The following is a 27,448-nucleotide window of genomic DNA, read 5'->3' on the forward strand; positions in this document are numbered from 1 at the left end:
AGTGGGTGTGCAGGGGTGGATACCTCCCAGGACCTAACATCTCATTCAGTCCATAGAAACCCACACAATCAGGTCAAATGACAAAACCAAACAGCAAGTACCTGATAGCATCAGAGTCTGAGGTGACCTGTGCCAGATGGGCCAGGGCCTATACTCATGTCGGGAAGGTGTCTATAGCTCCCAGCTCCCTCAGGAGGCTGCAAAACCCATCTCTGTTCAGACTCTGACTAAAACAGTCCCAGGTGTGCCTTGCCCACGAAGGACAGGCTGCAGGTGTCACTAACAACACATGGTGTCAGGGGCCATGTTCACCTGAGGCTTACCTAAGGGAGCCTGGACCCTCACAGAGGAACAAAGTCAGTGTTTTGGGAAACATTTAATAAACTGTCACATCCTGGGGGCTCCATGTAGGAAGCATGTCAGCCCCGAGAGTATACCAGTGCATGCTCCCCCTCCAGGTATGTGTGATTCAGACAACAGGTGTCTTGAGTTTTTTGTTTTGTTTTGTTTTGTTTTGGGCTTTGGTTTTTATGTTTGTTTGTTTTGTGTGTGTGTGTGTGTGTGTGTGTGTGTACACTCTCCGTGTTTAGGAAAGGTCTGCAGGCCCACAATGATTACACATCCCTCTGTCGTCCCCCCACATCCTCTGAACCCTTCTGGGATGTGGGCAGGGCAGGATTCCTGGTTCCCATCCTGCAGGTAAAAGACGGATTCACGAGGTCAGGCAAGCTGGGGCTAAAGTGACGTGAGCAAGGACTGCGTGAGCTCTTCCCTCTGCAGTCGGCAGCTGCTCAGAGAGAGGCTCCCAGGAGCTCTGAGTAAGAGATCCCAGATTGGAGAGGGCAGCTCATGCATGCTAAGCAGCAGGCAGATGTTTGGAAATGTGGTGTGTGCAGATTTTTGCCAGGCCCCATCTGTACAGTATCAAGTCCACTGAGATGGATACAGCAAGATACGAGCAAGGATTTCCCACCATCCCAGCAGCCCCTGGCCAGGTGCACAGCCCTGTAAACTTCCCCCAGGGGTCCCTGCACCTCATTTCATGCTCAAAAGAGCCCTGTGAGGTCTGCAAGTGGTGACAGTCATCCTGATTTAGGTGGCTGGGCCCAGTGGTCTTTTAAGTGCCTTCTTAAGGCTGGGATTCAGGAGGAGCAGAGGTGGAACTGGGCCACCAGGAGGCAGGAGCTTACATTTACATGAAGTCAGTCAGCCAATCCCTGCTCAGTACTATCCATGCTGTATTGTCTCTGGGGAAAGAGCAAGAATGAGGATCTGATTTTAAATACCCAGCATGGCTGCATATACCCATAATCCCAGCATTGGAAGAGAGAGATGGGTGAATCATGAGAGCTCACTGGCCAGCGTTCCTAGCCAATTGATAGGCTTCCAGTTCAGTGAGAGACTGCTGCCTCAAGGCAGAAGCGTCAGCAGTGACAGAGGAGGACATCTGATATTCCGCTCTGGCCTCCAAAGGCACAGGCATTGGCATGGGCATGCCCTCCTGCATACTCACATGCATGCACCCGCCACACAGAAAGGGCAACAGGGAAGAGGGGGCAAACACAGCAAGAAGATACAACTTCATGAAGAGCAGAGAGTATTGATTAAGACGTAGCTGAAATACCAAAAGGAATCAGCAATGAGCCTTGCCACTCAAAATCAGCCCACAAGCTACCAAAACAGCATGGACACCAGGATGAGGAGAGCGACAGCTGCCTCCCAGGAAAGCAAGTCTAGAGCTCCAAGGCCTAGGAGGAAATTATAAACAGTTGACACCCGCTTGTGGGAGGCCCCAGAGAACTCCTCCATGGGAGGAACACTCTGCCACCACCCTGAACTGAGATGGCCAAGGATGTCTCCAGATATGGCCAGGTGTCATGGCAGTGGGGGGTGGGGGCGCACACACGACTGTCCCTTCAGTGAAGGCCACCCAGGTAGAGATAGATACCCTGGGGCTATGTCATAGAAGCTCAGTGACCCCATAAATCTAGGATGGCCTGAAGGCCATAAGTCAGGGAATCCAGACAGGCCCATAAGGAAACACTGGATGCCAGATGCCAGTCTTTCCCAGATGATTCACGCCATTTCCCAGCTGGGCCACACGCCTGGCGTCCCCCACCAAAGTTCTGGCCTTTTCCCCGGGATATTCTAGATTTTTTTCCCCCAGATTTTGGATGTCTGGGGCCCTCAGCTGGGAAGACTGTGGCCTGGGAGATTTGTTTGGATGGCCTTCATGAACACTTCCTAGTACGCCTGTCCCCAACAAATCCACTTTAGGACCCAAGTCTATCTGTGGCCAAGATACAATGGCATAGGTGAAATGGAGCTCGCCTTGCCCCTCGCTCCTGAGGTCCAGGGAAGTTCTCAAACCCTACACAGGGAGGATGGAAAAGGCCCTCCCAGCAGGGCCAGGCACCTGGGTGGAGCCGGCCTTCCTCAGCACACCAGAGGTCCCTGCTGTCAGCAAGGCCACAACACCTCTTCAAAACTCTCCCCAGAAGTCAAGAAGTCTAGCAAACTTGGACTCAGCAAACAGACATAAAGAAAGGGGGGCCCACCTTCTGGAGGGGCTCAGGTAGAAAACCCGGAAGCAGGGGCCACTTGGGGCTTGGGAAAACCAGTGGGGGCTTTTCTTGCTGCCCCACCTACCCTCTGGCCGAAGACCCAGCCCCGCCCAGACTTGCTGTGTGACTTTGGGAATGTGTCTGCCTCTCTTCGAGCCCCAAGTGCAGATAAGGAGTCTGCCCCCTCCCAGGGCCCCTGTGGGCTCCCACGGGAGGGGACTGGATGAGAAAGTGCCCCACCAAGAAGGAGCATACTCCAAAATCGAGGAATGTTGGCAGTGACCGTGGATAACAGGAATTTGGATTCCGGACCTCAGTCTTGGCCCAGCCCACTGTCAGTGCTTCCCAGCTGAGTGGAGCAGGGAGCTAATTAGAACATTGGACTTTGAACATGACGGAGCACCAGGCACTCCCAAGACAGCTTATTTATAGTTGCAAAAACATTCCACAGGGGAAGTTCTCCCTCCAGAGAACTGGCCTTTTCAACTGTTGGATAAGATCAGCTTGCCTCTTTAAAATGGCAGGAGATCTTTGAACCCAGCCAGAACCAGCCAGCTGGGCTCATGGAGGGCTGGGGCATGGGGTTACGGGGCCGGGGGGGGGGGGGGGGGGGGAGGGGGGGCTTACCTGCCAAAACTGTAAAAGGCCAAAGCCGCTGCTGGCAGAGTGCTTGGCGAGCACAGGTCAGACCCTGTGTTCTACCCTAGCGCGCCCACACACACACACACACACACACACACACACACACACAATGAGTAAGGATCTCATAAAGCCTAGGCTAGCCTCAAAGTCACTATGTAGCCAAGGATAACTTTGATTTTGATCCCTCTACTTCCCCCACCTCAGTGCTGAGATTATAGGTGTACACCATCATGCCCAGTTTATATGGTGTGGAGAATGGAACCCAGGGCTTTGCCCGTGCCTGGTAACCACTCTACCACTAAGCCACATCCTAGGTACATTGAAGCCAGGAAGCAACTCCATGTTTCTATGGTTTTTTTTTTCTTTGTTTATTTTGAGGAGGAGTCCACCACTAGCCTGAAGCTCACCAAATAGGCTGGGTTGGCTGGCCAGCAAGCCGGGGCCACATGCCTGTCCAGCACTGAGTCTATGGCACATGCCGCCATGCTCAGCTGCTTTTCCCATGAGTCCTAAGGACTGAACGCAGGCCACTGTACTTGCAAAGCAATCACTTCACTGACTGAGACATCTTCCCAGCCCCTATTTGCAAAAGAAAATTAAAGCCCAAAGCTAAGATACAGGGTAGCCACCCCTCCCCTGAATCTCGGGGGGCAGGGCTATTATTCTCACCCCTTCTTGTACTGCTGTCCAGGTACCATTCCGCCTCTTTCAGGGCTTGCTGTTTGCCTTCCTATGCCCAGTCATGTGGTTTGTTCACACTAGGGGCAGGGAGGGTCCAGGGACCCAGTTCTCAGGAAATGACACCTCCTGCCTTCATACCCAGGCATGGTGGCATGCACTTGTCCTGCAGTAGTGGGCAGGGCAAGAGACACCCTCCAAGTCAGTGAAGAAACAAGCTCCATGACCCTGGCTTGTCTGCCCAACCTGTCTCATCCACTCTGCTTCAGCTCTACAATCCGCTGTTCCTAGAAAGCAAAACTGCCTTCTCTCTGACTGGGGCCTTTGCTCAGTTGCTCCCAAGGCCGGCACTCACCTGTGGACAGCAGGGCTTGAAGGAGTGTTGGGCTGGGTAGGTAACAAGGAAGCTAAGTGGTTTAAAAAGTCCAAGGAAATGTGGAAGGTTTGTCCTGGGTTCAGAGTTTATTTCTAGAAGGTTCCTTTATCTGTTTTTAAATTCACACCCTTGAGATCAGCTTTAACCATTCTGTGCTCAGGGAACCATGGTCTCTGAGGCTTGATTATAAGTCAAGAGCCCAGTTGAAAACTGAGTTTCTAAGTCACCATCTGGGCAAAGTTACCCCCAGGTGACTATGGTGCCTCAGAGTTCGCAAGACCTGGGTGCTTTCAGCAAGAGGTCCCTAGAAACGGGGTCTGATGCCACATTCTTCCCTGGTGCCAGGACGGAATCCTGCTGGGAGCCGTGGGAGCCTATGACTGGAATGGGGCCGTACTGAAGGAGACAAGTGCCGGCAAGGTGATTCCCCACCGGGAGTCCTACCTTAAGGAGTTCCCGGAGGAGCTGAAGAACCATGCTGCATACCTAGGTGAGGCCCGTGGGAGGGTGGCTGGTGACAGAGGGTAAGGAGGGCCCCAGATTGAGAGCCCATCTGTGCCTGTTGGCAATTCTAGCTACAAGGCTGGTTTCTCCCTAGCTACATCCCACACCCCATACCAGCATCTGACCATATAGAATAAATGACAGCAAGTTCCCCATAGTATAAGTAGGCTTCCGTGGAAGCTTCTAAACTTTCGGTCAGTTGTCAGAGTCCTTAAAGCTTTAGGTCTAGACTGGAGCTACGTCACACTGGGCCTGCCTCCCTTAGGACAAAGTCAACAGCCACTCTCCTTTTTATTAAATAATTCTGTTTGGTTTGGGGGCTGGGGATCAAGCACAGGACCTGGCACAGGCCAACCATATGCGCTCCACTGAGCTACGTCTCCAGGCTCTTTCCATTAATCCATGCACTCAAGGGAAACAGGACTCACTGTTCCTCCTCAGGCCTGTTGCACCCCATGCCAAAACCCGGCAAGCTGTACTGAGCACACAGCATCAGAGACCAGTCTGTTTCTTCCTCTGGCAGGCTACACAGTGACATCGGTCGTGTCCTCCAAGCAGGGGCGGGTGTACGTGGCCGGAGCCCCCAGGTTCAACCACACGGGCAAGGTCATTCTGTTCACTATGTACAACAACCGCACCCTCACCATCCATCAGGCCCTTCGGGGCGAGCAGGTAATGGAGAACAGGGGGCAGGCTCTGGGCAAGGGTGAGGGTCTGACCTAGGCAGAGTGAGTAAAAAGGGCTCCTCCCTCTCAACAAGAAGATCCCACACCCACAAGTATCCCCCGTGTTGGGGGCACAGGTCCAGTTCTCTCTGATTGAAGGTGCCTGCAAAAACAGTTACCTCCTAAACATCCATAGAACCTGCACTGTCGTCCCCCCCCCCCCTTAAAGTCCGGTTGGCTCCTAATGAGAGCCTGGGGCAACTTCTTCCCTCCATCTTCTGGGCCTCTTGCCTCTAGAGTGCCAGGTGGCCTCTGCTGCTACCCTGCCTGGTGAGCTCAGGAGTAGCTGCTCCAGGCAGCTTCAGTGTCTAGCTACCTGGCCTGAGTGTCTCCTAGCCCTGGGGTATTCTGAAAGGACAGCCACACTCCTTGAGCTGTCTTGTTATTGTTAGGTATTTTCTGACTGACAAACCTCTCCACGGATGCAATAATCCCAATCAGACCAAATCAGTCCGAATTAGAAGATGCCCAGGTTTAATGGCTGCCAGCACTCCCAGGTAGCCCCTGGGAAAACATGGAGAGGAAAAGGAAAACCTGAACAACCTCTGGAGAGGAAAAAGGGGAGTCCATGTGTTCATTCTCTGAGGGGCAGTTTAAATAGCCTGTGGGAGTGGTTTTGACCCTCCCCGAGGAGGGGTCACCATTTAGCCAGCTTTCTCGGAGGTGGAGTTTGGACTGAGGCAACTCCCAAGCTTTGAAATGGAACCTTCGGCCCAACATTCCAAAATGGATGCCAGGGGGCTGGGGTAAAGCCCCCAACTAAACAATACAGACTCTTTGTACAAAGGGGTGCCAGGGAGCTGAGGTGATGTTTCCAACCAAACAGCTATGTCATTCCCCCACCACACACACACACACACACACACCACACACATACACACAAGACCCACAGGGACAGCAGCTTCTTCCTTTTTCCTGGAAGTAAAGCTCACTGCTAATGCCACTGTCCCTCTTGGGATGTGCTGACAACCAGACTGTGTGACAGGCTGTGTCAGGTGGTTAGGACACCAATTAGAAAGCTCTGGTGAGCAAGCACTGGTGGCAGGAACAAAATGAATCACGGCAGAAGCCAAGGAAGTGACACAGCTTCTCCAGGATCGTACAGCAGGTTCCTGACCAGGTCATGCTAAGAACTCAGGCTCTTGCATGACGTCACCTCTTGACTCCCAACAGCCCCTACCTAGACCAGGCCTTGACATCTCCTGACTGGCAGCATCCTCTGGTACCCTGGACCCCAGCTAAGCCCCACCAGGCCCTGGCCTACCTCTCTCATTACTACAGCCCCATCCTACAGCTTCCCCTGCCCTGTCCTGTCACCAGGACACACACCTCTCCTATCAACCTGAGCGCAGGCTACTGAGGGTCACAATTCTCTGACTCCTCCTCTAGACCAACGGCGCACTGGTATGGACCTCATGTTCAGACTGGTAAACTCTGCCCCATCCCACTCCATCCCACACCAGCCCTCTCCACCCTGCCCCACCATGATCTAGCCCGCTCCACCGGCTCCACCCTGCTCCATCCAGCTCCATCTGCTGCAACCCACTCCACCCACCCTCCACCCCCATGATTCAGCCCACTCAAGGCTAGCACCTTCAGGAAGGGAAAGGCTAGACCTGGGAACTACAGGGAATATGCTGAAAACTCAAGACTCTTTCCTGATCGGCTCCACCTCCAGCACCAAAACAAGAAACCATAGAGTTGAAGAAAGATCACTGTGACCCACACAGCTGAAACCACAGATTTAGTTGACTTTTCCTGTCTGCCTTATAATTACTTTATGTTGACACCTCTCTCCCTTCCCCACCCGGCTCAGGCTCTTGTCTTTTTCTTCTGTCTGTATATTTATCTTCCTTCTTAAAGGCTTTTTTGTTTTGTTTTGAGACAGGGTCTAATGTAGCCCAGGAAGACCTTAAACTCACTATACTGCAGAGGATTGCCTTGAATTCCCAACCCTCCTGCCTCCAGCTCCCGTGTTAGGATTACAGGCAAGCAGCACCACCTCTGGTTTATGCGGTGCTGAGGCTCAGCCCCAGGGCTGCAGCATCCTAGGCAAGCACTCTACCAACTGAGCCACATCCCCAGCCCATGTAAGTCTTCAGAACAGGCTACTGAGCCAAGCACATGGCACACTCCTTTAGTTCCAGCACTTGGGAGGCTGAGGCATGCAGATCTCTGTGAGTTCAAGACCAGCCTGGTCTACATAGCAAGTTCCAGGACAGCCAAGGCTATATAGTTTTATGCCTGGAAGTCATGGCAGAAGGAGCATTAGGCTTCCTGTGTCAGAGTGGCTTGGCCCAGCAATCACCAGGCTTCTGACCCTGGCCAGGCAACTGGACTCCTCTTGGTTTCAAGTAACCCAAGCAAAAAAAAAAAAAAAAAAAAAAAAAAAAAAAAAAAAAAAAGCAGGCTGAGGTGTAAGCTCAGCGGCAGAGCTCTTGCCTGGCATGTACCAGGGCCTGGGTTTAACACTGCCTCCTAACAGCGTGGTGTACCCACAAGCTAACCCAAGGTTTTAGTGTCTCACATGGGGCCCTACCACAGGCAGGATCTGTTCCCTCTTCTAAGCATTTACTGAGCCCATCCTGTGTGCCAGGCATGATCCCCAAGCCTACAAGGGCCTACCCTCAAGAGGCTCCCAAGGAGGGAGCAGACCCTGGTGGGAGAAGACACCCTTGTCACGGACAGTGGGGTTGAGAGGTCAGAGACACCTTCTCAAAGGAAGCGAAGCATCAGCTGAAGCCTGAGTGTCTGCAGGAGGCAGGGGAAGGGGGAGACGATGTAAGGAAGAAGAAAGCTTGTAAGAAGCGGATCTTAGGGAAGAGAAATCGCTGATGCACAGCAGGAAGGGGCAGGTGGAGGAGGCTCAATGTTGGGAGCCAGGGGCAGCAGAGCAGAGACTGGGAAGGGAGGTAGATCTTACAGGGTCATGCTAAAGAACGTAGGCTTTATCCCAAACACCAGGCTGTATATGGCCAGGGTTTAGAGGCCAGGCGGCCACCACAAGGGTGAGGTGGGAGCCAAGCATAGAGGAGGAGCAGTCAGGCAACGAGATGCTGGCCAATACCAGGCTGCATGCGGTAGAGGTGGAAGTAGAGACAGGGGATTCCTCAGTCTCTAATGGATGGTGACCAGTGCCCCCGCTCACGTGAGGATCGCTACACTCAATGCACTCAATGAAGGACAGAGATAAAGAGAGAGTGAGCCCGCTGACAGGCAAGTGTCGGTCACCATCAACAGTGGGAATGCCAGTATGCTCCATGACACTTGGAAATGAACTAACTATTGTGGCTTGATTAAACCATTAGGGGATGGACATAGCTAACTCTGAATCAGCAGCAATCAAGTCACAAAACACCAACCTGTCACAGTTGGCTATTGCACTCATGAGTTCACAGCAACTAAGGTTACCTGCACAAGCCTAGATCAGGGAGGAGCTCATGAGGCCCCACCCCTAACTGATGACCTATTAGCAATTGATAGCTGCGGAATGAAGGAGAGTCCATTCTTTAGGGGTGTGGCCACATGTGGGCAATGCTAAGTGGATTTAGTCTGTTGTTTTTTAAAGGGAGAAGAAATAATGTTGAGCAAAGACGACTAAGGGGGACCTGGGGGAAGTTGGAGGGGCAAACTGGAGAGTGGGTAGGACTGGGTTTCATTATATACATGTCTGAAAATTCTCAAAGAATAAATGTTTTTAAATGGGGCCTTTATGAGAAAAAGAATACGTCCTGAAGAAAGATTCTAGATACATCGTTATAGCTAATAATCAGGAGAGATGAAGAGTAGTCTCATTGTGATTAAAAAAAAAAGCTTCTTTATATATAAGAACTGGCAATGTAAAGACCGTAGAACAGAGTGGGGGAAATGCAGCAAAACACTCACGCTGGCTGTGTCTCAATGTTGAGAGAATGGGTAACATTATTACCCATTTGTTTTTGTCTTCAAAATTTTTATGTAGTTTCTTTTTTTGCCATTATATTATTTTTGCTTTTTGTCATTATAATATATAAACAGCCCCGAGGAATAAATAACCATAATTAAAGTTAAGTAATGGAAGTATAGGAGGGTGGGAAGGAGTTGCCAACTGAGATAGGGAAAGAAACAAGGATACCCTGAAAGCAGGTAAGTCTGCCCATGGGAAAGGAGGGGAAGTTGGGCATGAGAAGGGAGGGCCTGCCAGGACCCCAAACATTCCAGGTCAAAAGATGACCCAGGTTCCTGGCTAGGGCTGTGAGTGTGAGACCTGGGGACCCAGCTTGATCTTTCTCCCATCCGTGTGCCGCAGATAGGCTCCTACTTTGGGAGTGAGATCACCTCAGTGGACATCAACGACGACAGAGTGACCGATGTCTTGCTGGTGGGCGCCCCCATGTACTTCAGCGAGGGCCGAGAGCGAGGCAAGGTGTATGTCTACAATCTGAGACAGGTACTGTGGCCAGGAGGGTCCAGGCAGCTCTGCAGGGCGTCAGAGTCCTACACTGACTTGGTCAACCTTGAGGAAACCCAGGTTCCCATGAGGCCCAGTACTGCCTGCAGGAGCCAGCTGGGAAGGACAGGAGCCTCTCTGCCCTGGGCTCCTGTCACTGGGAGGGGTCCTGGGGAATGGAATGAAGAGAAGTCGGTTGGTGCAGGCAAAGGGAATCAAGATCCCAGAGCCTCTACCCAGTTCCCTGAACCTCTTCCCGGCCTTGATTTTGCAGAACCGGTTTGTTTATAATGGCACTCTGAAGGATTCCCACAGCTACCAGAATGCCCGGTTTGGGTCCTGCATCGCCTCAGTTCAAGACCTCAACCAAGACTCCTACAATGATGTGGTGGTGGGGGCCCCTCTAGAGGACAGCCACAGAGGGGCCATCTACATCTTCCATGGCTTCCAAAGCAGCATCCTGAAGAAGCCCATACAGGTGGGGCTTTGGGGAGACTAGCTAGAGCAGAGAGTGGGAAATGTGGGCTGCACCCATGTATTCCTATGGCTCAGTTTCCTTGCATGCCCTCTTTTAGGAAGGATCCTGTCTCTCCTAGCTATGCCTACCTCTGGTGGAGGGACTGACACGGGTACAGTGATAGTCCCTATCCTATCCCCATATACACCTTTATCCTCTCAACATCAGACCAGTAAAAATCCCAGGCACCAAATATCACTGCCCCAACAGGAACCCTGTGACTGGGACACTCCCAGCTAGGCTCCATTTTTACTACAAACAGACCCAGCCCAGCTCAAATCTGACCTTCTTCAGCCTCAAAGCCATCAGAATTTTGCCACTCTTTTTTTTCCTCTTTTTTAAAAGAATTGTTTTTTATTTCATGTGCATGGATGTTTTGCCTGCATGTATGTGTTTACAGTGCCCAAGGAGGCCAGAAGAGAGCATTGGATATCCTGGAACTAGAGTTACAGACCATCATGAGCTGGCATTTGGGTGCTAGGAACAAAATCCAGGTCCTCTGCAAGGGTAGCCAGGGTTGTTTTTTTTTTTAATATTTATTTATTTTGTGTATGAGTGGTACCCGCAGGTATGTATGTGTACATGCATGCCTGGTGCCCATGGAGGTCAGAAGAATATGTTTGATTCCCTGGAACTGGAGTTAGAGATGGCAGTGAGCCAACACATGGGTGCTGGCAATCAACCTCTGTAAGAGCAACAAGTACTCTTAACCACTAGGTCCTCTCTCCAAACCCCATTTTACTTTTCTTTCTCTCTTTTTCCTTTTTTTTTTTTTAAAGGTTGACCTATGTGGCCCTGGCTGACCTCAAACTCACAGAGATTCACCTACCTCTGCCTCTCAGGCTGGTGTTGAAGGCGTGTGCTACTACTCTGGCCCACCCATTCTGTTCATAATGTCACATATGTGCATCATGCACACTGACCATTCTCACCTCCCTACAACCTCTACCCATCTCCCTGCAAGACACACACACACACACACACACACACACACAATTATCTCACTCGTACGTATCAATTTGCTTTGTTTTGGGAATCTCAGCTAAGATTTACCAGCATGTGATCCTGGGAGCTATGTGCTGGAGCCTGGTGGTTCAATAGTAGGAACACAACAAAAGATAATTAGTCCTTCTTTCCCAGAATCTATCAATAGACAATGGGTCAGGGGTAAAGGATAGGGCCGCCGTGAGCTCCTCCCCGTTCCCTGACTGACTGATAGAGCCTAGCGCACGTTGTGAGTTAATGATTTAAACAGTTGTATCGAGTCTAGAGAATTTGCCTACACATTTTATTAGTAAGACAGTCAAATAAATACAGCAAGGTAGAAATGCCAGTGGATTTGTTATCTTCCAGCTAATTACACTGGCATTCACCAAGTACTTTATTTTATCTTTTGTGGTGCTCAGGATCAAACTTAGGGCCTTGTACCTTCTAGGTGACACTCCACCACTCAATTATACCTTCAGTCCTTGAGTTTTTGAGGCAAGGTCTTTATATATATATATATATATATATATATATATATATATGTATATGTATATATATATGTGTATATATATATATATATATATGCTGGTCTTGAATTTATAAGCCTATTTCCACCTCTCAAGTACTGAGATTGTAAGTGTGAGCCACCAAACTTGTTAGGGAATATTTTGAAACATAGTATTTTCACCCAAAACAGTGACTTTAAAGGCGGGGGTTTCTCTGGTAAGGCAGCTGCCAGGTCTCAGAGCTCAGAATTGTGTCCGTCCCCCTAGAGCTAACCTGGGCTCACAGTGCACACACCCTTTCTCTCTTCTCCCTGCAGAGAATCGCAGCCTCAGAGCTGGCTCCTGGCCTGCAGCATTTCGGCTGCAGCATCCATGGACAACTGGACCTCAATGAGGATGGGCTTGTGGACCTAGCAGTGGGTGCCCTGGGCAATGCTGTGGTTTTGTGGTCAGTTCCTGTTTTCCCTGAGGGCTACCAGAATAGAGTGTTTCCAAAATCTGCTTCTGGGTCCTTGCCTCTTGGTACTGTCATCCAAATGAATTCTGAACCTCTCCCATCTTGTGTGATCTTGGAGTCCTGATCTCTGTTCCCAACAGAATTCTAGGACCTTTAGCCACTTTCAGGTCCAAAATCTGTCCTTCACCCCGAGAACTTTTCCTATATTCTGGCCCCTGCAGCATCTCTTCCTCTGCTGCTCCCCAGGTTACACAGAGGGAGCACTGAGTCTCCTCTAAAAAGCATTCCCCCCCCCAGCACAGAGTGGATGTGAAATACAGGGGTTTCTTCCTTACAACCCTCCTGACTTTATTTCCTCTGTGTGTGGTGGGGGGGGGGGGGAGGTTCCACATCAGTGTTTTGGAAAAGCCCATGCATTTTCTCATGTACTGATAGTTTTAAAATGTAGCCATGGTTAGCCTGGAATTCTCTATGTAGAACAGGCTGACCTCAAGCTTACAGAGATCCACCTGTCTCTGCTGAGGTTAAAGGTATTATGTCACCATGCCTGGCTGATTGAAGCATTTTAAATATACATGGATGAGATCAATTTCATCATTTAGGGTTTTCTGCACTAACTTAAAATTTGATGAAAAAAAAAGTCAGCCAACTTTCTGCCATCTTAACACTGACATCTGCAGTGTCTGGGTGTACTTCCAGTCTTTCCCCTCACTTGGGCTCCAAGCACCAGCCACTCAGCCTCATTCCAGAGCCCATTAGACATGCAGAGTCTGTGCCAACAGACAGCAGCGGATCTAGGCTGCAGCAGGATGTCTACAGGAGGCAGTGGTGCATGCAGATTAGAACTTGAGAGACAGTCTTAAGACAAGCTCATGTCTCCATTTAGCGACCTGGGGTGTATGTAGCCTTGTTTGCTGGTTGGTTTGTAGACTCACTGGGAAGTTGGGGATGACTTGGATTTCTGAGCTTTCTGACTCCATCTCACTACACCTTGTTTATGACGCTGGGAATCAAACCCAGAGCTTCATGCATGCTGGGCCAGCACACTGCCAACTGAGCTACATCCTCTGCTCCTGACATGGGTTCCCCCCCTTTCTTTTTTCTTTGCTTTGCTCCACTGTTCCTTCCTGAGCTGGGCCAACAGGTTGTTCTTCAGTAACAGGTCCTGAGAGAGAGGACCAGGGAACCAGAAGGTGAGGGGACAGATAAGTCTGGGGTCAAGAGGTCTTACACAAGCTTATGTCTTATGCCAAGCAAGCTTATTTAGAAGCATGGTATTTTATTTACTATTTCCAGGGGAGAAATGGGGTGTTGTCAGGAGAAACTACCATACAATGGGATGCAATCAACAGGAAGCTAATCAAGCAGTGTGGCCCCAAGGGAGTACAGGGTACCTCAAGAGCATTACAGCACACAGCGGCCTTGGGACTGATAGCTCCAGTCTCTTCAGGGGAAAAGCCAAGTCCCCAGTAACAGCAAAACTCCAGCCTCAGCCCCAGACTGGCCTTGCCAAGTCTGCTTCTGAGCCAGTACACGGAGCTAGGTTCCTTTTGTCATTTCATAAGTGCCTCTGAGACAGCCTTGGATCGGTTCAGCTCACAATCCTTTCTTTCTCCTTTTTCATTTATATTTAATAAATGTTTTGTCTGTATGCCTGTGCACCACGTGCATGCTGGTGCCCACACAGGCCAGAAGCAGGGGTCAGATCCGCTGGGACTGTAGTTGCACGTGGTTGTGAGCTGCCACGTGTGTCGCCACACTGAAAATGTAGCCAGTACTCTTAAGCCCCAAGCCATCTCCCCAGGCCCTCTCTCTCCAGTTGATTCGAATGTGTGTCAGGCTGGACATGCCCGGTGAAAGGAAACCAGTAGTCCTCGGTAAGATCAACCTGGAGGAGAAGGAGGATGAGCTGTCCCAGAGCCCTAAAGCTGCTGAGCCACCTACCCTCTCAATCCTATAGCTTCCTCAAGTCTCTCTGCCCCTTCCTCCACACCACACCCTCTAGGGGGTTTTACAGACTCCACATCTGGGTCCGTACCTCTGCCCCTGGGTCCCAGCGAGGCAGAACTCCAGCCCCATCCTAGCTGACCTGTCTGTCTTCTCCAGGGCCCGCCCCGTGGTGCAGATCAATGCCAGTCTCCACTTTGAGCCACCCAAGATCAACATCTTCCACAAGGACTGCAAGCGCAATGGCAGGGATGCCACCTGTCTGGCTGCCTTCCTCTGCTTCGTGCCTGTCTTCCTGGCACCCCACTTCCAAACAGCAACCGTCGGTAAACCAGCCTCCTTGGGCCACCAGCCACACTCTGGATTCTCTGTGGGCTTTGTGATTGTTCTGGTTCCCAGCCTGGGCCTTTACCGAAATGGGTTCTAGGTACCAGGCCACACCCTGAGCACCCTCAATGCCTGCTAGATTCTCCTCTAAGGCTCTCCTTTCAAGGGACTCCTGGCAGAGCAAGAGTGGTATAGGCAGAACTGATGGGAAAAACCAGGGACAGAAGAATGTCCCTTGGTTGAATTTTGAATCAGATGTAAAAGGCAGGCAGTAGACTACAGAGAGGAGGCCAGGAGTCAGGCAGACTTGGGAAGCCAACGTGAAGCCAGCCTTGGGGAGCTGGGGACCAGGGACTGGGCATGTGAGCCACAACTGCCACTGAGCAGGGTCATAGGCCTGGGAAGGGGCCTCTCCTTTTACCTCAGATTAGATTCAGCTACCTGCTTCCTGGACCCTGCAGCCCTGGAAGTGACAGATACAATGGAGACCACAGGTAGTGTCCCTTCCAGTGATGAGGACAAAACCAGACAAAGAAAGGGGGAGATGAGGACACATCCAGGCCTGGTGGCTGGGCACTTTTCTTGGAAGTTCCATCTATGATAGGACAAAGATTCAAGGATACAGTCACTATAGAGCTGCCTAGGGGACAGAAAACACTGTGTCATTCCTGACTGTCAGATTTTTATAAGCTAAAAGGAGAAAGTCTGTGGACCTCAAGTCACAGAATACAGACATGGGCCCAAGGAGCCCCCCTAGCATGAGAAAGCCCTAGGAGGAGCTCCTAAAGGCACGGAGCCATGGTGTGAGACAGGGTGTTAGAGGGAGGGGCTGAGGAGGTCATTGGTTGGTAGTGTTGGCACATTACCCTGCCTGTCCCTCTCCTTTTTGCAAGACTCACTTCTCCCTCCCTCCCTCCCTCTCTCCTCCCTCCCTCCCTCCCTCCCTCCCTCCCTCCCTCCCTCCCGCTGTTCTCTATCTTTCCTCCTCCTCTTCAGCTCCTTCCTCCTCACCATATCCTTTGCTCCAATATGGAAGCTTCAGCTGCCCGTGAGGGACCAGCCAGAGGCTAAGCAGGTGAACAATCTAGGATGGGGATGAAGTGCCAGCTTGGTCTTGTCCTACTCTCTTCCAGGCATCAGGTACAATGCCACCATGGACGAGAGGCGGTACATGCCACGGGCACATCTGGACGAGGGTGGTGACCAGTTCACCAACAGGGCTGTCGTACTCTCCTCAGGCCAGGAACACTGCCAAAAGATCAACTTCCATGTCCTGGTGAGCCCAGCAAGCCACAAGCAGGCCCTCAGCCCTACAAGAAGGGTACAGAGTAGAGGAACTTCTGTAAGAAGTCCCAAGGTGCCAGGCCAGTTCTGAGCCCTCAATGGGTAGCCAGAGAAAAGTGTGGCCAACCTTGGCCGGTACCCTTCCTCAGGCCCTAGATAAAAGCCCTCATGGCTATACCACCACCATACCATATCCCCGCCTTCCCAGATGTTCACACCTAGAAGAAATGAAATAGAGGAAGTGAGTTCATCTGAGAAGATGAAGGAATGAGTGGGCCACCACCCCATGCTAGAAAGTCAGAACAGTAGGGTGGGCTGGAGATGAAGAGCGGGTAAAGCAGGCAGAGGCATGGGCATGTTGACCGGTGGCATCCCAAGAGAGGTGGTGGCCTGGTGCTCATCACTGAGTGAGAAAGAGGTTTGCTTCCATAGAGAAGCACCAAGTGTGATGACCGCAGCTCTAGGGGCATGGGCGCTTTCAGGCAGCTTGGAGCACCCTGGTTATCTGTCACCCCTCGTCAGGACAAACTGAACCTCCTTGCCTTGTTCACATGCTCACCCGCGTCCATTCACTCATCCATTCGACATCACAAGGCTGTATCACAGTGCTTGGGCCACACTCAGAGGTTTCTAGACTATTCCATACCAAGGAAAAGAGTCAGGCACACAGGTAGATCTTTTAGCTGAGCATAGTGCAACATGCCTGTAATCCCAATACTCAGGAGACGGGGCAGGAAGACTGTATCAGGGGCCAGCCTGGGCTACACAGCAAAACAAAAACAAAACAAAGAGGACAGAACGGTGGAGCAGCTTCGATGCTGTGGGAGAAGCTGATGTAACAAATCTGGAGGGAGGACGGAGGGGCCTGCCAGGCTTCCTGAAGGACCAAGGTATCTGAGCCATGAGAGCTGAGGCTTTGAAAGAAGAGCAGGAGTGTGGTAAAAACTTCAGGACACCAAACTGGCACTCACTTCTCACCTGTAGACCTTGACAGAAACCATTGTCGGCCTGGCGACTTCTCCTGAGGGTCACAGGCTGCTGTCCTCTTAGCCTAGAGGGGTGGGAGCTCTGTGTCTAGAGTTGTGGCCCAGGAAATGGTACCCTCTCCTTGCTGAACTCTGCCCTCCTCTCCCCACAGGACACTGCCGACTACGTGAAGCCAGTGACGTTCTCCGTGGAGTACTCCCTCGAGGACCCTGACTTTGGCCCCATGCTAGACAATGGCTGGCCCACAACACTCAGAGTGTCGGTGCGTCCTGCCCCTCTGCCACACACCCACCCCCAAACCTGTATTCTGGGGCAGTCCTTCCCTCACCCTCCTGCCTCCCGTCCTCAGAGACCCACAGCTAGCACCAGCAAGACAAGCCTCCTCTGTGGGGTTCCCATGTGCAGGGAGCACTGAGTTGTCCCTGAGGAAGTGCAAAGGCCCAGAGATCCGTGACCTCTGGCTCTCACTCCCACGTTTCCAGAAGAGGACTCTGCCACCCTGACCTTGCTCTTGTGTCTGTTGATTGACTAACTCGGTGATGGACTCTCCCTACCTGCTACTAAGGATCCCAAAGGAAAGCTTTCTACCTGCCAGTGGCAGAGACCCGGCCTCTCAGCATTTTATAGACTAGGGGCACCTGGGTTCTCTGTTAACAGCTTAGGGTGCTTGCTCCCTGGAAAGTCCCACTCAAGAAGTTCTCCCCATTTCTGTCTAAGCTGGCTGGGAGAGCAGGCAGGATTTACAGAAGGTGATACTGGACCCTAAGCAACAGGGAAAGGCTTAATCATGTCACAGCACTGAGAAACCTGGAGCTTTGAGGTTCAGGCACTCAAGCCAAGTCCAACCCACAGCCTCAAAGTCACCCGAGTGCTTGCTCGGATTCCTCCAGCACTGCGATGGGGTTGTTGGGCCAGGAGCACAATGTCTCACTGTCCACACTCCCACAACCTCCCTCATCCTCCACAGTACCCCCATCCCTACACACCCTTCCAGCCCTCCCCACAGCATGCATCTTCCCTCAGCCCCACCCAGCCCGTCCGTTCTCCCCTGTCCCTTTTCTCCCATGTGAGTCACTGGGCTGGCAGAAGACAGCTAGCTACTTCTAGCCACCAACTTTCCTAACACCATCATTACAAAGCCTGTGCGTACAGCAAGGGAATAATGAATGAGCACACACTGCTCACTCAGGAAGCCCATGAGGCAGATTCCCACCCCCCGTGCAGTTACCCATGCCAGGACCCTGATGCCCCCAGGATCCTGATCCCAGGTAGAGATGCAGGACATGAGCCACCCCAGATAGTGAACAGGGAACTTCCTGCAGGAGGCAGCTTTGGGCTTGGCTTTGAAGGAGTCTGGACTCAGAGCTCAGAGCAGGAGAGAACCTGCTTTCAAGCCAAGAAAGATGGCTGTGTCTCCCGAGTGAGGGAGTGGGAGAAAGTGGGGAAAAGATGAGAAACAGACAGAGTCACCTGTTGTGTCTGCACCACCTGAGCTCTGGGGTTACAGGTGTATGGCACCAGTTTATGGGGTGCTGAGGGGCTGGGGATGTGGCTTAGCTGATAGAGGGCTTGCTTAGCATGCTCAGTACTCTGGGGTTCCTCTCCAACATGGCATAAACTGAGTGCAGTTCCAGCACTCAGGAGGTGAAAGATCAGGAGTTCAAGGTCATTCATTGTCAGCTACGCAGTAAACTCAAAGCCAGCCTAGACTACAGGAGCCTGGGTTGAGCCAGTCTGTGACACTGGGTTCAGTAACCATCTCTCTTCATCACCTGGCTGGAACTTCTGAGGACTGGCTGTCTTCTGTGAGCTTCTTGAATGGCTGGCTGAGGACATGAGCCACCAGGATCCCAGCCCAGGTTTAGAAAAGTGTGTCTCTAACAATGTGTCCAAACCGGAGGCCCAGTCTGTAGGCAGAGTTTTCTGTCCTGCTAGCCACTCCTCAACCACACAGAGACTTAATACTAATTATAAATGCTCAGCTGAACGCTCAGGCTTGTCTCGAGTCAGCTCTCACAACTTAAATTAACTCCTATTAATCTAAGTGCTGCCCCAAGGCTCGTTTACATCATCTATGAACTTCCCATGTTGCATCTTCTGGTCAGGCTCACGACTCAGAAGACTCCTCCTCCTTCTTCCCAGCATTCTTAGTCTGAATCTTCTGCCTAAACTTTGCCCTGTTTAACTATAGATCAATCAGCTTCTTTATTAAACCATCACAGTGACATCCATTCACACAGTGTAAAGGAATATTTCACACCTTTTGAGAGGAGCTAATGAGACCAGGTCTCCTGTCCCCCACCTCTACCCCACCCCCAGGCAAGACTGCATCCATGGCTGTGACTGTCACTGAGCCAGGGTTCAGCACCCAGCCTCTACTGAACTGTGCTGTGGATGAGTCACAGGGCACACCCTGGATATATGTTAGGGTTCTGAATGGATGGTGCTGTCTGCCTTGTAGGAGGTGAAAAAGAATAGGGTAACACTCTGAGTCCCTCCCTCAGCCCGAAGAGCTTCTAGGTCCTAGTGACCCCACCTCTGAGACCCTGGGCAAGCCTATGCTATCTCCATTCCTCCTGAGTGTTACAGCTACTTCCCCAGGCCTCTCTGCCTCTAGCCTGGCCCCTCCTATCCCATCCTCTCACCTCCCTCAGCATGCTTGTCCAGCAGGGCCCTCCCACGCCAGAGTGCTTGCTGACTCTGTCATATACAAGGGATGACCCAAGGCCCTATAGGAAGGCTATATTTATTTCTACATTTATTTATGATGGCTGTTTGTTTCTTCCTCTCCTCTGCCTGGCCTCGCTCTACACAGCGCTGAACCATGGAGTCATTCCCTGCACTTACGTCTCTGCAGGACGTCTAGCTTGCTCTCGGGCTTTCCACTCCCCTGGTGCATCTGGCTCACATGGCCGTGCTTCAGAGCTCTGACCCACTGTCACCTTGAAAATATCCCTGAACACCTACAGGCCCAAATGCCAGTGTTCCCTCTGCCTCTTCTGGTCCTCGTGCTTCTGCTTTTCTGCACATTTCACACCATAGCTGTTTGTTCACATGTCAGTCATCCCCACGATCCAAGAGCAGATGCTGCATCGTTCTCAGCCTCCATCTCCAGGATTAAGCATCTTATACACAACAGATGGGAAGTTCCTGTTGCCTGGAACTGTGCTGCTGGGTGAGGGAGCCTGCACTGCCTGCCTGGCTGAGCGCTTTCTCTTAGAGAAAGGAGAACCTATGCAGGGGTGAAGGAATCGGCAAGGGGGCATGTTGGGGAATTGTGAGGCAGGCACAGCCTCATCTGGTGTGTAGAGACAAAGGCTGGGGGCTCTAGATTCCAGGGTTGGAGGTCCCTTCTCCGGTCAGTCACATTGGTTCTCTCTGCAGGTGCCCTTTGGAATGGCTGTAATGAGGATGAACACTGTGTCCCTGACCTTGTCCTGGATGCTCGGAGTGATCTGCCCACTGCCACGTGAGTGGCTCCTTGCTTCAACGCACCTTGACCCTCTCTGCTGGTGGCCTGGAGCTCCACCAGGCTGGATTGGTCCCATGCAGCTGCTTTATCCTGCTCCAACCTCTCCAGCTTCTTTGAGGATGGAATACCTCCATTTGTGGCCAAGCTGCTAAACAGATAGGACCTGGAACCAGGGAGCTAGGGATGTAGCTCAGTGAATAGAGTGCTTGCCTAGCATGCATGAAGCCCTAGGTTCGAGTCCAAGCACAGCATAAAAGTCCATGTGGTAGCCCATGCAAGGTGACAGCCCTCAGGGAAGTGGTCAGAAATCCAAGGCATTCTTGGCTACTTAGTGAGTTCAAGGTCAGTCTGGGCTATAGGAGACCCTCTCAAAGAGTGGGGAGGGGAGCTCAGGGGTGTTAGTTAGCACACCCCTTTAATTCCAGCACTTGAGAGGCAGAGACAGGCAGGTATCTGTGAGTTCCAGGCCAGCCAGAATGAGAAGAGACCTTGTCAAAAAAAAACAAATAGGGCTGAACAGATGGCTCAGTGGTTAAGAGAACTGGCTGTTCTTTCAGAGGACCCAGTTCAAACATCTGAGACTCCAGTTCCAAGGGTTATGATGCCATCTTCTGGTCTCTATGGGCATTAGACATGCATATGGTATGCAGATAGACGTGCAGGAGAAATACACATGCACATGAAATAAGTAAATTTACAAACAAACAAGCAAAGAGCAACAACAAAAAGATAAAGAAGGTGACGACAGATGAACCAGAGTTCTGGGCCTTGTCCTCTAAGCCCAGACCCTGGGTAATGCGTAGGGTTCCCTAGCTGACCCCAGGGCTTCCCAGTCTCTCTAAGATCTAAGGGGAGTCATGAGGTAGCTCAGTGGGTAAATCTGCTTTTTCTGATAGCTTGAGTCTGATCCCTGTCCCTACATGGTAAAAGGAAAAACCCAACCCTCACAAATTGTCCTTTGCCCTCCACATGACATGGCCAAACACAGTACCCACAATCCCCTAGAGGAAACAGACTAGCACACAAGGTAAATTAAACCAGGGTGCAATGCTCATGAATGCTTTTTTTTTTTTTTTCAAACCAGATTTTTTTTCTGTGCAGCCAAGGCTGTCCTAAAACTTGCTCTGTAGACCCGGCTGGCCTTGAACTCACAGAGATCCGCCTGTCTCTGCCTCCTAAGTGCTGGGATATAAGGTTTGGGCAACCACCGCCCAGCTCATGAGATCATTTTTAACTGACAGAACAAACCTTACAATAATTTTGACTTTTATGCAGTGAGATAAAATGTAAATGCCAGGATACAGATAGCCAGTAGAAATAGCACATCTGGACAGGACAAAAGGATAAAGGAATATTCTACCTGTCTAGGTAAAGTAATCAAGATTTAGCACTGAACTTCCTGGTAGCCAAAGCCAAAAGGGAAGCAAAAAGATCGTATGTGACTAGGAGGTCAAATGGGAAAGCTGAGTTCAGAAGCAGGTTCAGCCTGTGACTGGAGAAGAGGGGGCTTTGGGGCAGGTGGCCAGCTGGAAGCATGAGCTCTCGGCAGGCCCACCATCCACCTCCTCCTCTCAGTGCTGTTCCCACAGGCAGAGGCTGGCCAGGTGCCCCCATTCCCGTGTCTCTGTCAGTCCTGAGACTCAGCTCCAGCCCTCATCCCTGAGCTCGCCTGCCTGATCGCCGCAGCCTCTTCCCGCAGGGAGTACTGCCAACGGGTGCTGAGGAAGACTGCACAGGACTGCTCCACCTACACGCTGTCCTTCGACACCACTGTCTTCATCATAGAGAGCACGCGTCGCCGGGTGGCCGTGGAGGCCACGCTGGAGAACAGAGGGGAGAATGCCTACAGCACCATCCTCAACATCTCCCAGTCAGAAAACCTGCAGTTCGCTAGCCTGATCCAGAAGGTAGGACCGCGGCTGCTCGCCCAGCTGACCATGGCCAAAGGGGCACAGGAGTAATGGTGGTGCTGACAGAGCTGTGTCCTGTCCCTCCTGGGGGGGTCCTCAGTGGGGGGTCTATACATAGGCAGCTTTGAGAGCTTCCTCAGCTGCAGCCAGAGCTGGGGACCATGGTTACCAGGGAGACTGCCGGATCTCAAATACCTTACTGTCACATTCAAGGCCCCACCTGTTTTTTCTCTTACCCCGGTACCCTGATGCGCGCGCGCCCCTCCCCCCACCTGTCACCACTGCCTCCCAGTATGTCCTGTTCGTTGACATCTGGGTCCTCTGCTTACTCTGTGGGCTTGCCTGGTATTATCATGGCAGGAGGGCAGGACAGCTGATCTTATTGTGTGCACAAGGAAGCAGGGAAAATGAATGCTAGGCTTCAGCTTGCTTTCTCCACTTTTATCCAGTCCGGGACTCCAGATATGGAACAGCGCTGTCCACACAAAGTCACTGGAGACCAGGCAATATAATTGTGTGGCTCCAGGGTCTCTCTTCCATTAGAAAAGAAAGGAAGGAAGGAGGGAGGGAGGGAGGGAGGGAGGGAGGGAGGGAGGGAGGGAGGGAGGGAGGGAGGGAGGAGGGAGAGAGGAGAGAGGTAGGAAGGAAGGATGGGCGAGCTACTTGATCATTCAGAGGGCCTCAGAGCCTGAGGAGGCGGGAGGGTCCAGAGCCTGGGGAGTGGCTTTCGACCTTTGACCAAGTGTCAGCACCAGCCTAGTCACTGTCCACATCCTGAGTGAGGTCTAGACTTCAGAGTCGCACCTGCAGCTAGCCAGTTCCCAGACACAAGGGGAGAATCAGCATACACCTGAATGCCTGTCTACCAACCTGGACATTAAGACCCACCCCAGTGTCACTTCATGCCTTTAGTCTGACCCAACTATACCTGGCAATATAATTATATTATATATATATAATATTAATAATAATATATAATATATAATTATATAATATAATCAGTCTCAGGGGCCCTCGTAGTTCAGGTAGCCAGAAAGTGGCATTCCGGGTGTCCAATTCCATGGCCAGTTGGCAGGGTGATCTGCGGAGTGGGTTGAAGGGCTGGTGTAGCAAGCATGAGCTCCATACTCAGGACTGGGGGCCTGATCACTGCCCTACCCATTCCAGGATGACTCAGACAACAGCATTGAGTGTGTCAACGAGTGAGAGACGGACTACACAAGAAAGTCTGCAATGTCAGCTACCCCTTCTTCAGGCCAAGGCCAAGGTAGAGTCTGGGGGTTCCAACAGGAGGGACAGAAACTGGGACCTAGAGAGCAGAGAGCAAACAGAGACCTATTTGCTTCTGGGGTGTTCTAAATATAGTTTCCTGCCGGGACTGTAGCTCAGTTGATAGAGTGCTTGCCTAGCATGCATGAAGCCCTGGGGCACGCCTGTCACCCCAGCACTCATGAGGGTGGAGACAGAAGGATAGTCCATGTGCTACACAGCAAGTTTGAGCCAGCAGGGCTACATGACACTCAAAAAAGGGGGGGAGCTCCCCCATGGGGAAGCTGCGTCTTTGCACCCATAGTGGCCCCAGCTCACTTATTCTACAGTCCCAACCCTCCTCCAGCCATTCTCCCACGGGGTTCTGAGGGTAGTCAGAGGAAGGTATGAGCCAGCACACCTCCAGGGCCCCCACTCAGGCCCGCTTCTCACAGGTGGCTTTCCGTCTGGACTTCGAGTTCAGCAAGTCTGTGTTCCTGCACCATCTTCAGATCCAGCTGGGTGCTGGCAGGTCAGGCCCACCCCTCCCTAACTCCCAACAACTCTGCCCTCACCTTCTGCTCTCCTATGCCCACAGTACCCCACTGTCAAACCTGTTCCCTGACCCAAGCTGAGCAGGTGCAGGGAGGAGGGGGGCTGCACGCCTACAATCCTACAGCTCAGCTGTAACATGAGGGCCGGACTTGTTGGGGTTTCTGTCCTGCCCAGTTCCCACAGCCAGTAAGCCCCAAAGAAAACCACACAGAGGTCTATATTAATGATAAACTGATTGGCCCATTAGCTCAGGTTTCTTGCTAAATCTTATAACTTATAACAATCCATTATTCTTAACTATGTTAGCCACATGGCTCAATACCTTTTTCAGCAGGGCAGGTCACATCCTGCTTCTTCGGTGATCTGGGCAGGACTGGGAGGAATGGGCTTCCTCCTCAAAATTCTCCTGTTCTCCTTGCCCCGCCTCTACTTCCTGTCTGGTTGACCCGCCTATACCTCCTGCCTGGCCAATCAGAGTTTATTTAAAACATGATTGACAGAATACAGACAATTCTCCTGTCACCACTCAGCTACAAATCACAATGGCCGTTAGGACCCTTCGGGTCCATCAGTCAGTTCACACAGCAGCCCCTCACAATCAGTGAGGTTGTGGGGACTTCCAACAATAACGCATTGTAAACAGGCAACTCTTAGCTGGACACTTGGATCCACAGCTCATCTGTGCCCCCCTGCAGTCTGGTTTACCTCTCTCAGTTTCAGTTACTTTTCTCATTGCTGGTCCGAAATGCTTGGCACAAGGAACCAAAGGGAAGAGGGGTTTGTTTGGGTTCATAGTTTGAAGGACACAGTCCATCCATGGTGGGGAAGGCATGGCAGCTGGTACTTGAGGCAGGCGGTGCACAGCGCTTCTGCAATCGGGGAAGCAGAGGTGATTGCCGTGCTCAGATGGAATTCTCCTTTTTTATTCGTCTGAAGCTCAGCCCAGGGGATGGTGCTGCCCACATGCAGGGCGGGCTCTTCCTAACCTCAGCTAAGGCCAGTCTAGACAACCCTCACAGCCAGGAGCAGGGGTAACTTTCCACGCTGGCTGGTTGACTTTCAGTACAAACCATCATGCCCTCCTTCGGCATTTCTCCATTTTTAAGAGAACTTTTCTTCTGTGTGGGTTTGTCTGTCTGTCTTTCTGTCCCTCTGGCTTCCTGAAGGTAGCTTGCTCCAGGCTGACCAGTGAACCTCCCTAGGCCAGTGGGAAACCTGTTTCCTTGTTCATAGAGTCAATCTCCTCTGTGTGAGACAGAGGGAGGAAAGAAGTGAGGACAGGCTGGTTTCTGTCTCCAGCCAAAATCCTCAGCTAAGAAGAAAGCCTCCAGCAAACCAAATATCAGTGGCTTTACCCCGTCACAGGTGGGCTGGGGACACCCATCATCAGCTTGTGCTGGCCACCAGCTATGCGTAAACAAACCCCCACATGTCCACAGAATCCTCCCCGGACTCAGGACTGAGTTTGTGAAGTGTCTTTATATGCTGGGGCCTCCCGGCTCCTCCATGGGCCGAAAGGTCCTCTTCTCACGCAGAGTGAGCACACTGGCACAGCAACATGCATGGGCATTTGTCAACCAGGAATGGACAAGAAGGGACGTAGACAGCAGTGTACTCTGAGGACCCCTTTCCTAGCCCCACCCCTTAGCCTGAAGAGTAGAACTTAGCTTATGTATAAACTGAAATCTTGGGGTTTAACGATAAGCTGAAATCTTGGGGTTTAACGTCTGTGGGTACCTGCCCTGGTGTTTGAGTATTGACTGTTAGGTGAAAGTACCTTGGACCATGCCCCCTCCAGGGGTCCCTTTGGCTTCTTCTGGCATAGTCACCCATTATCTTAGGGAGCTGCACCCTGTGGGATCAGGAATCAGTGAGCTCCCCCACAGTAAACCCCACTATTCTTCCCAGGGCAGACTAGGTGGCTTTGCTCAAGGCTCGTCCCTTCTCCCAGTCCCAAGTCCCTCCTCATCTTCAGCCCAGCGGCTGGGGAAGTTCATCAAGAAGATGGCACAGCCAGGGAGTGGCCATGAACTACCCAAAGTCCTCCCTGACTGCCTGGCCGCAGAGAGGGCTATGCTGGCATCCATTCCTGCCCCCCTGGCCCACCCTCTAGGAAACACCTCAGCTTTCCCTGATGGCCTGATCATAACCCAGCAGCCTGAAAGGCCAGCCCATCCTCCCTTCCACCTTCTAGAATTCTTGTGCCAGTGTCCTCTCTGATCCCACCCCCTCCCCTTGTAGTGACAGTCATGAGCAGGAGAGCACCACCGATGACAACATGGCCCTCCTTCGCTTCCATCTCAAATACGAAGCAGATGTCCTCTTTACCAGGTGAGTTGGATATTCAACTGGAAGAGGGAAGGGGGGGGCGTGAGCTAGCAGGGACAAGCATGGAGGTGGGCAGGAAGAGGTCCCCCAGCGCACAAGGCCAGAGGAGAAGTCAGTGTGGCAGGCCAGTGGGATGGCTTCCAGAGGACCTGGGTTCGCTTCCCAGCACCCACATCACATGGCTCCCAACCACATTGGTCACTCTGGTCCCAGGATATCTGACACCTCTTCTGAATTCTATAGGCACTGCATTCACAGACCTACACACAGACACCTAGGTACACATAACTCCAAACAAAAGAAATCTTCTTTTAAAGTCAGTCTGTGTGGAGCCAGTGAAATGGCTCGTTGGGTAAAGGTACTGCATAAGCCTAGCAACCCCGGCTCAACCCGAGCTCAGTTCCTAGAGGCAGAAACAAGAGAGTCATCCAGAAAGCTGAGGGCTAGCTAGTCTGCAGTATACAGTACAGCAGCCGAAACAAGAGACACAGAGTCAGTCTGGGCTTGTAGTTTAGCTAGTAGAGAGCTGGCCAAGTGTGTGTAAATCCCCATTTCAACTATAGTACCATATAAGTCAGATATGCCCATAATCCCCCATTCCACCTACTCACCATATAAACCAGACATACCATAATCCCAGCATACCAGAGGTAGAGGCAGGAGGATCAGACGTTCAGGGTATCCCATCTACCAAGCCTATGACTCTGTCTCAACACAGCGCCCCCTAGCGGCCACATAAGACACGGGGTGGGGGGGTGGTCCCAGGAAATGGGCACATGCCTGCCTCTCTCCTGCTACCTGTTTATCTGGTCAGCACTGACTCTGCCCACACACGGTTTTCCCTTTGTCTATGCAGGAGCAGCAGCCTGAGCCACTACGAGGTCAAGGCCAACAGCTCTCTGGAGAAATATGATGGCATTGGGCCTCCCTTCAACTGTGTTTTCAAGGTAAGGCTGAAGGGCACCTTGGAGTGAAGGGGCTAGACTGAAAACCCCACGCCCCAGT

The 27,448-nt window shown here is 51.7% G+C and overlaps 1 protein-coding gene across 1 annotated transcript in view; it reads left to right on the forward strand.

The window, feature by feature from the left end:
* The window catches only part of Itga11 (integrin subunit alpha 11), an 81,617-nt gene that overhangs the window by 45,110 nt on the left and 9,059 nt on the right, over positions 1-27,448 (forward strand). The window contains 15 exon segments of the mRNA XM_042054721.1: positions 4,606-4,750; positions 5,288-5,436; positions 9,778-9,918; positions 10,193-10,396; positions 12,246-12,376; positions 14,492-14,658; positions 15,793-15,935; positions 17,082-17,196; positions 20,315-20,399; positions 22,102-22,309; positions 23,480-23,515; positions 23,518-23,592; positions 24,016-24,092; positions 26,357-26,446; positions 27,300-27,390. Of these exon segments, the coding sequence (XP_041910655.1) occupies positions 4,606-4,750; positions 5,288-5,436; positions 9,778-9,918; positions 10,193-10,396; positions 12,246-12,376; positions 14,492-14,658; positions 15,793-15,935; positions 17,082-17,196; positions 20,315-20,399; positions 22,102-22,309; positions 23,480-23,515; positions 23,518-23,592; positions 24,016-24,092; positions 26,357-26,446; positions 27,300-27,390 (1,857 nt within the window).

This window comes from Arvicola amphibius, chromosome 3 (assembly GCF_903992535.2).
Source record: "Arvicola amphibius chromosome 3, mArvAmp1.2, whole genome shotgun sequence".
In the NCBI taxonomy this organism is placed as follows: domain Eukaryota; kingdom Metazoa; phylum Chordata; class Mammalia; order Rodentia; family Cricetidae; genus Arvicola; species Arvicola amphibius.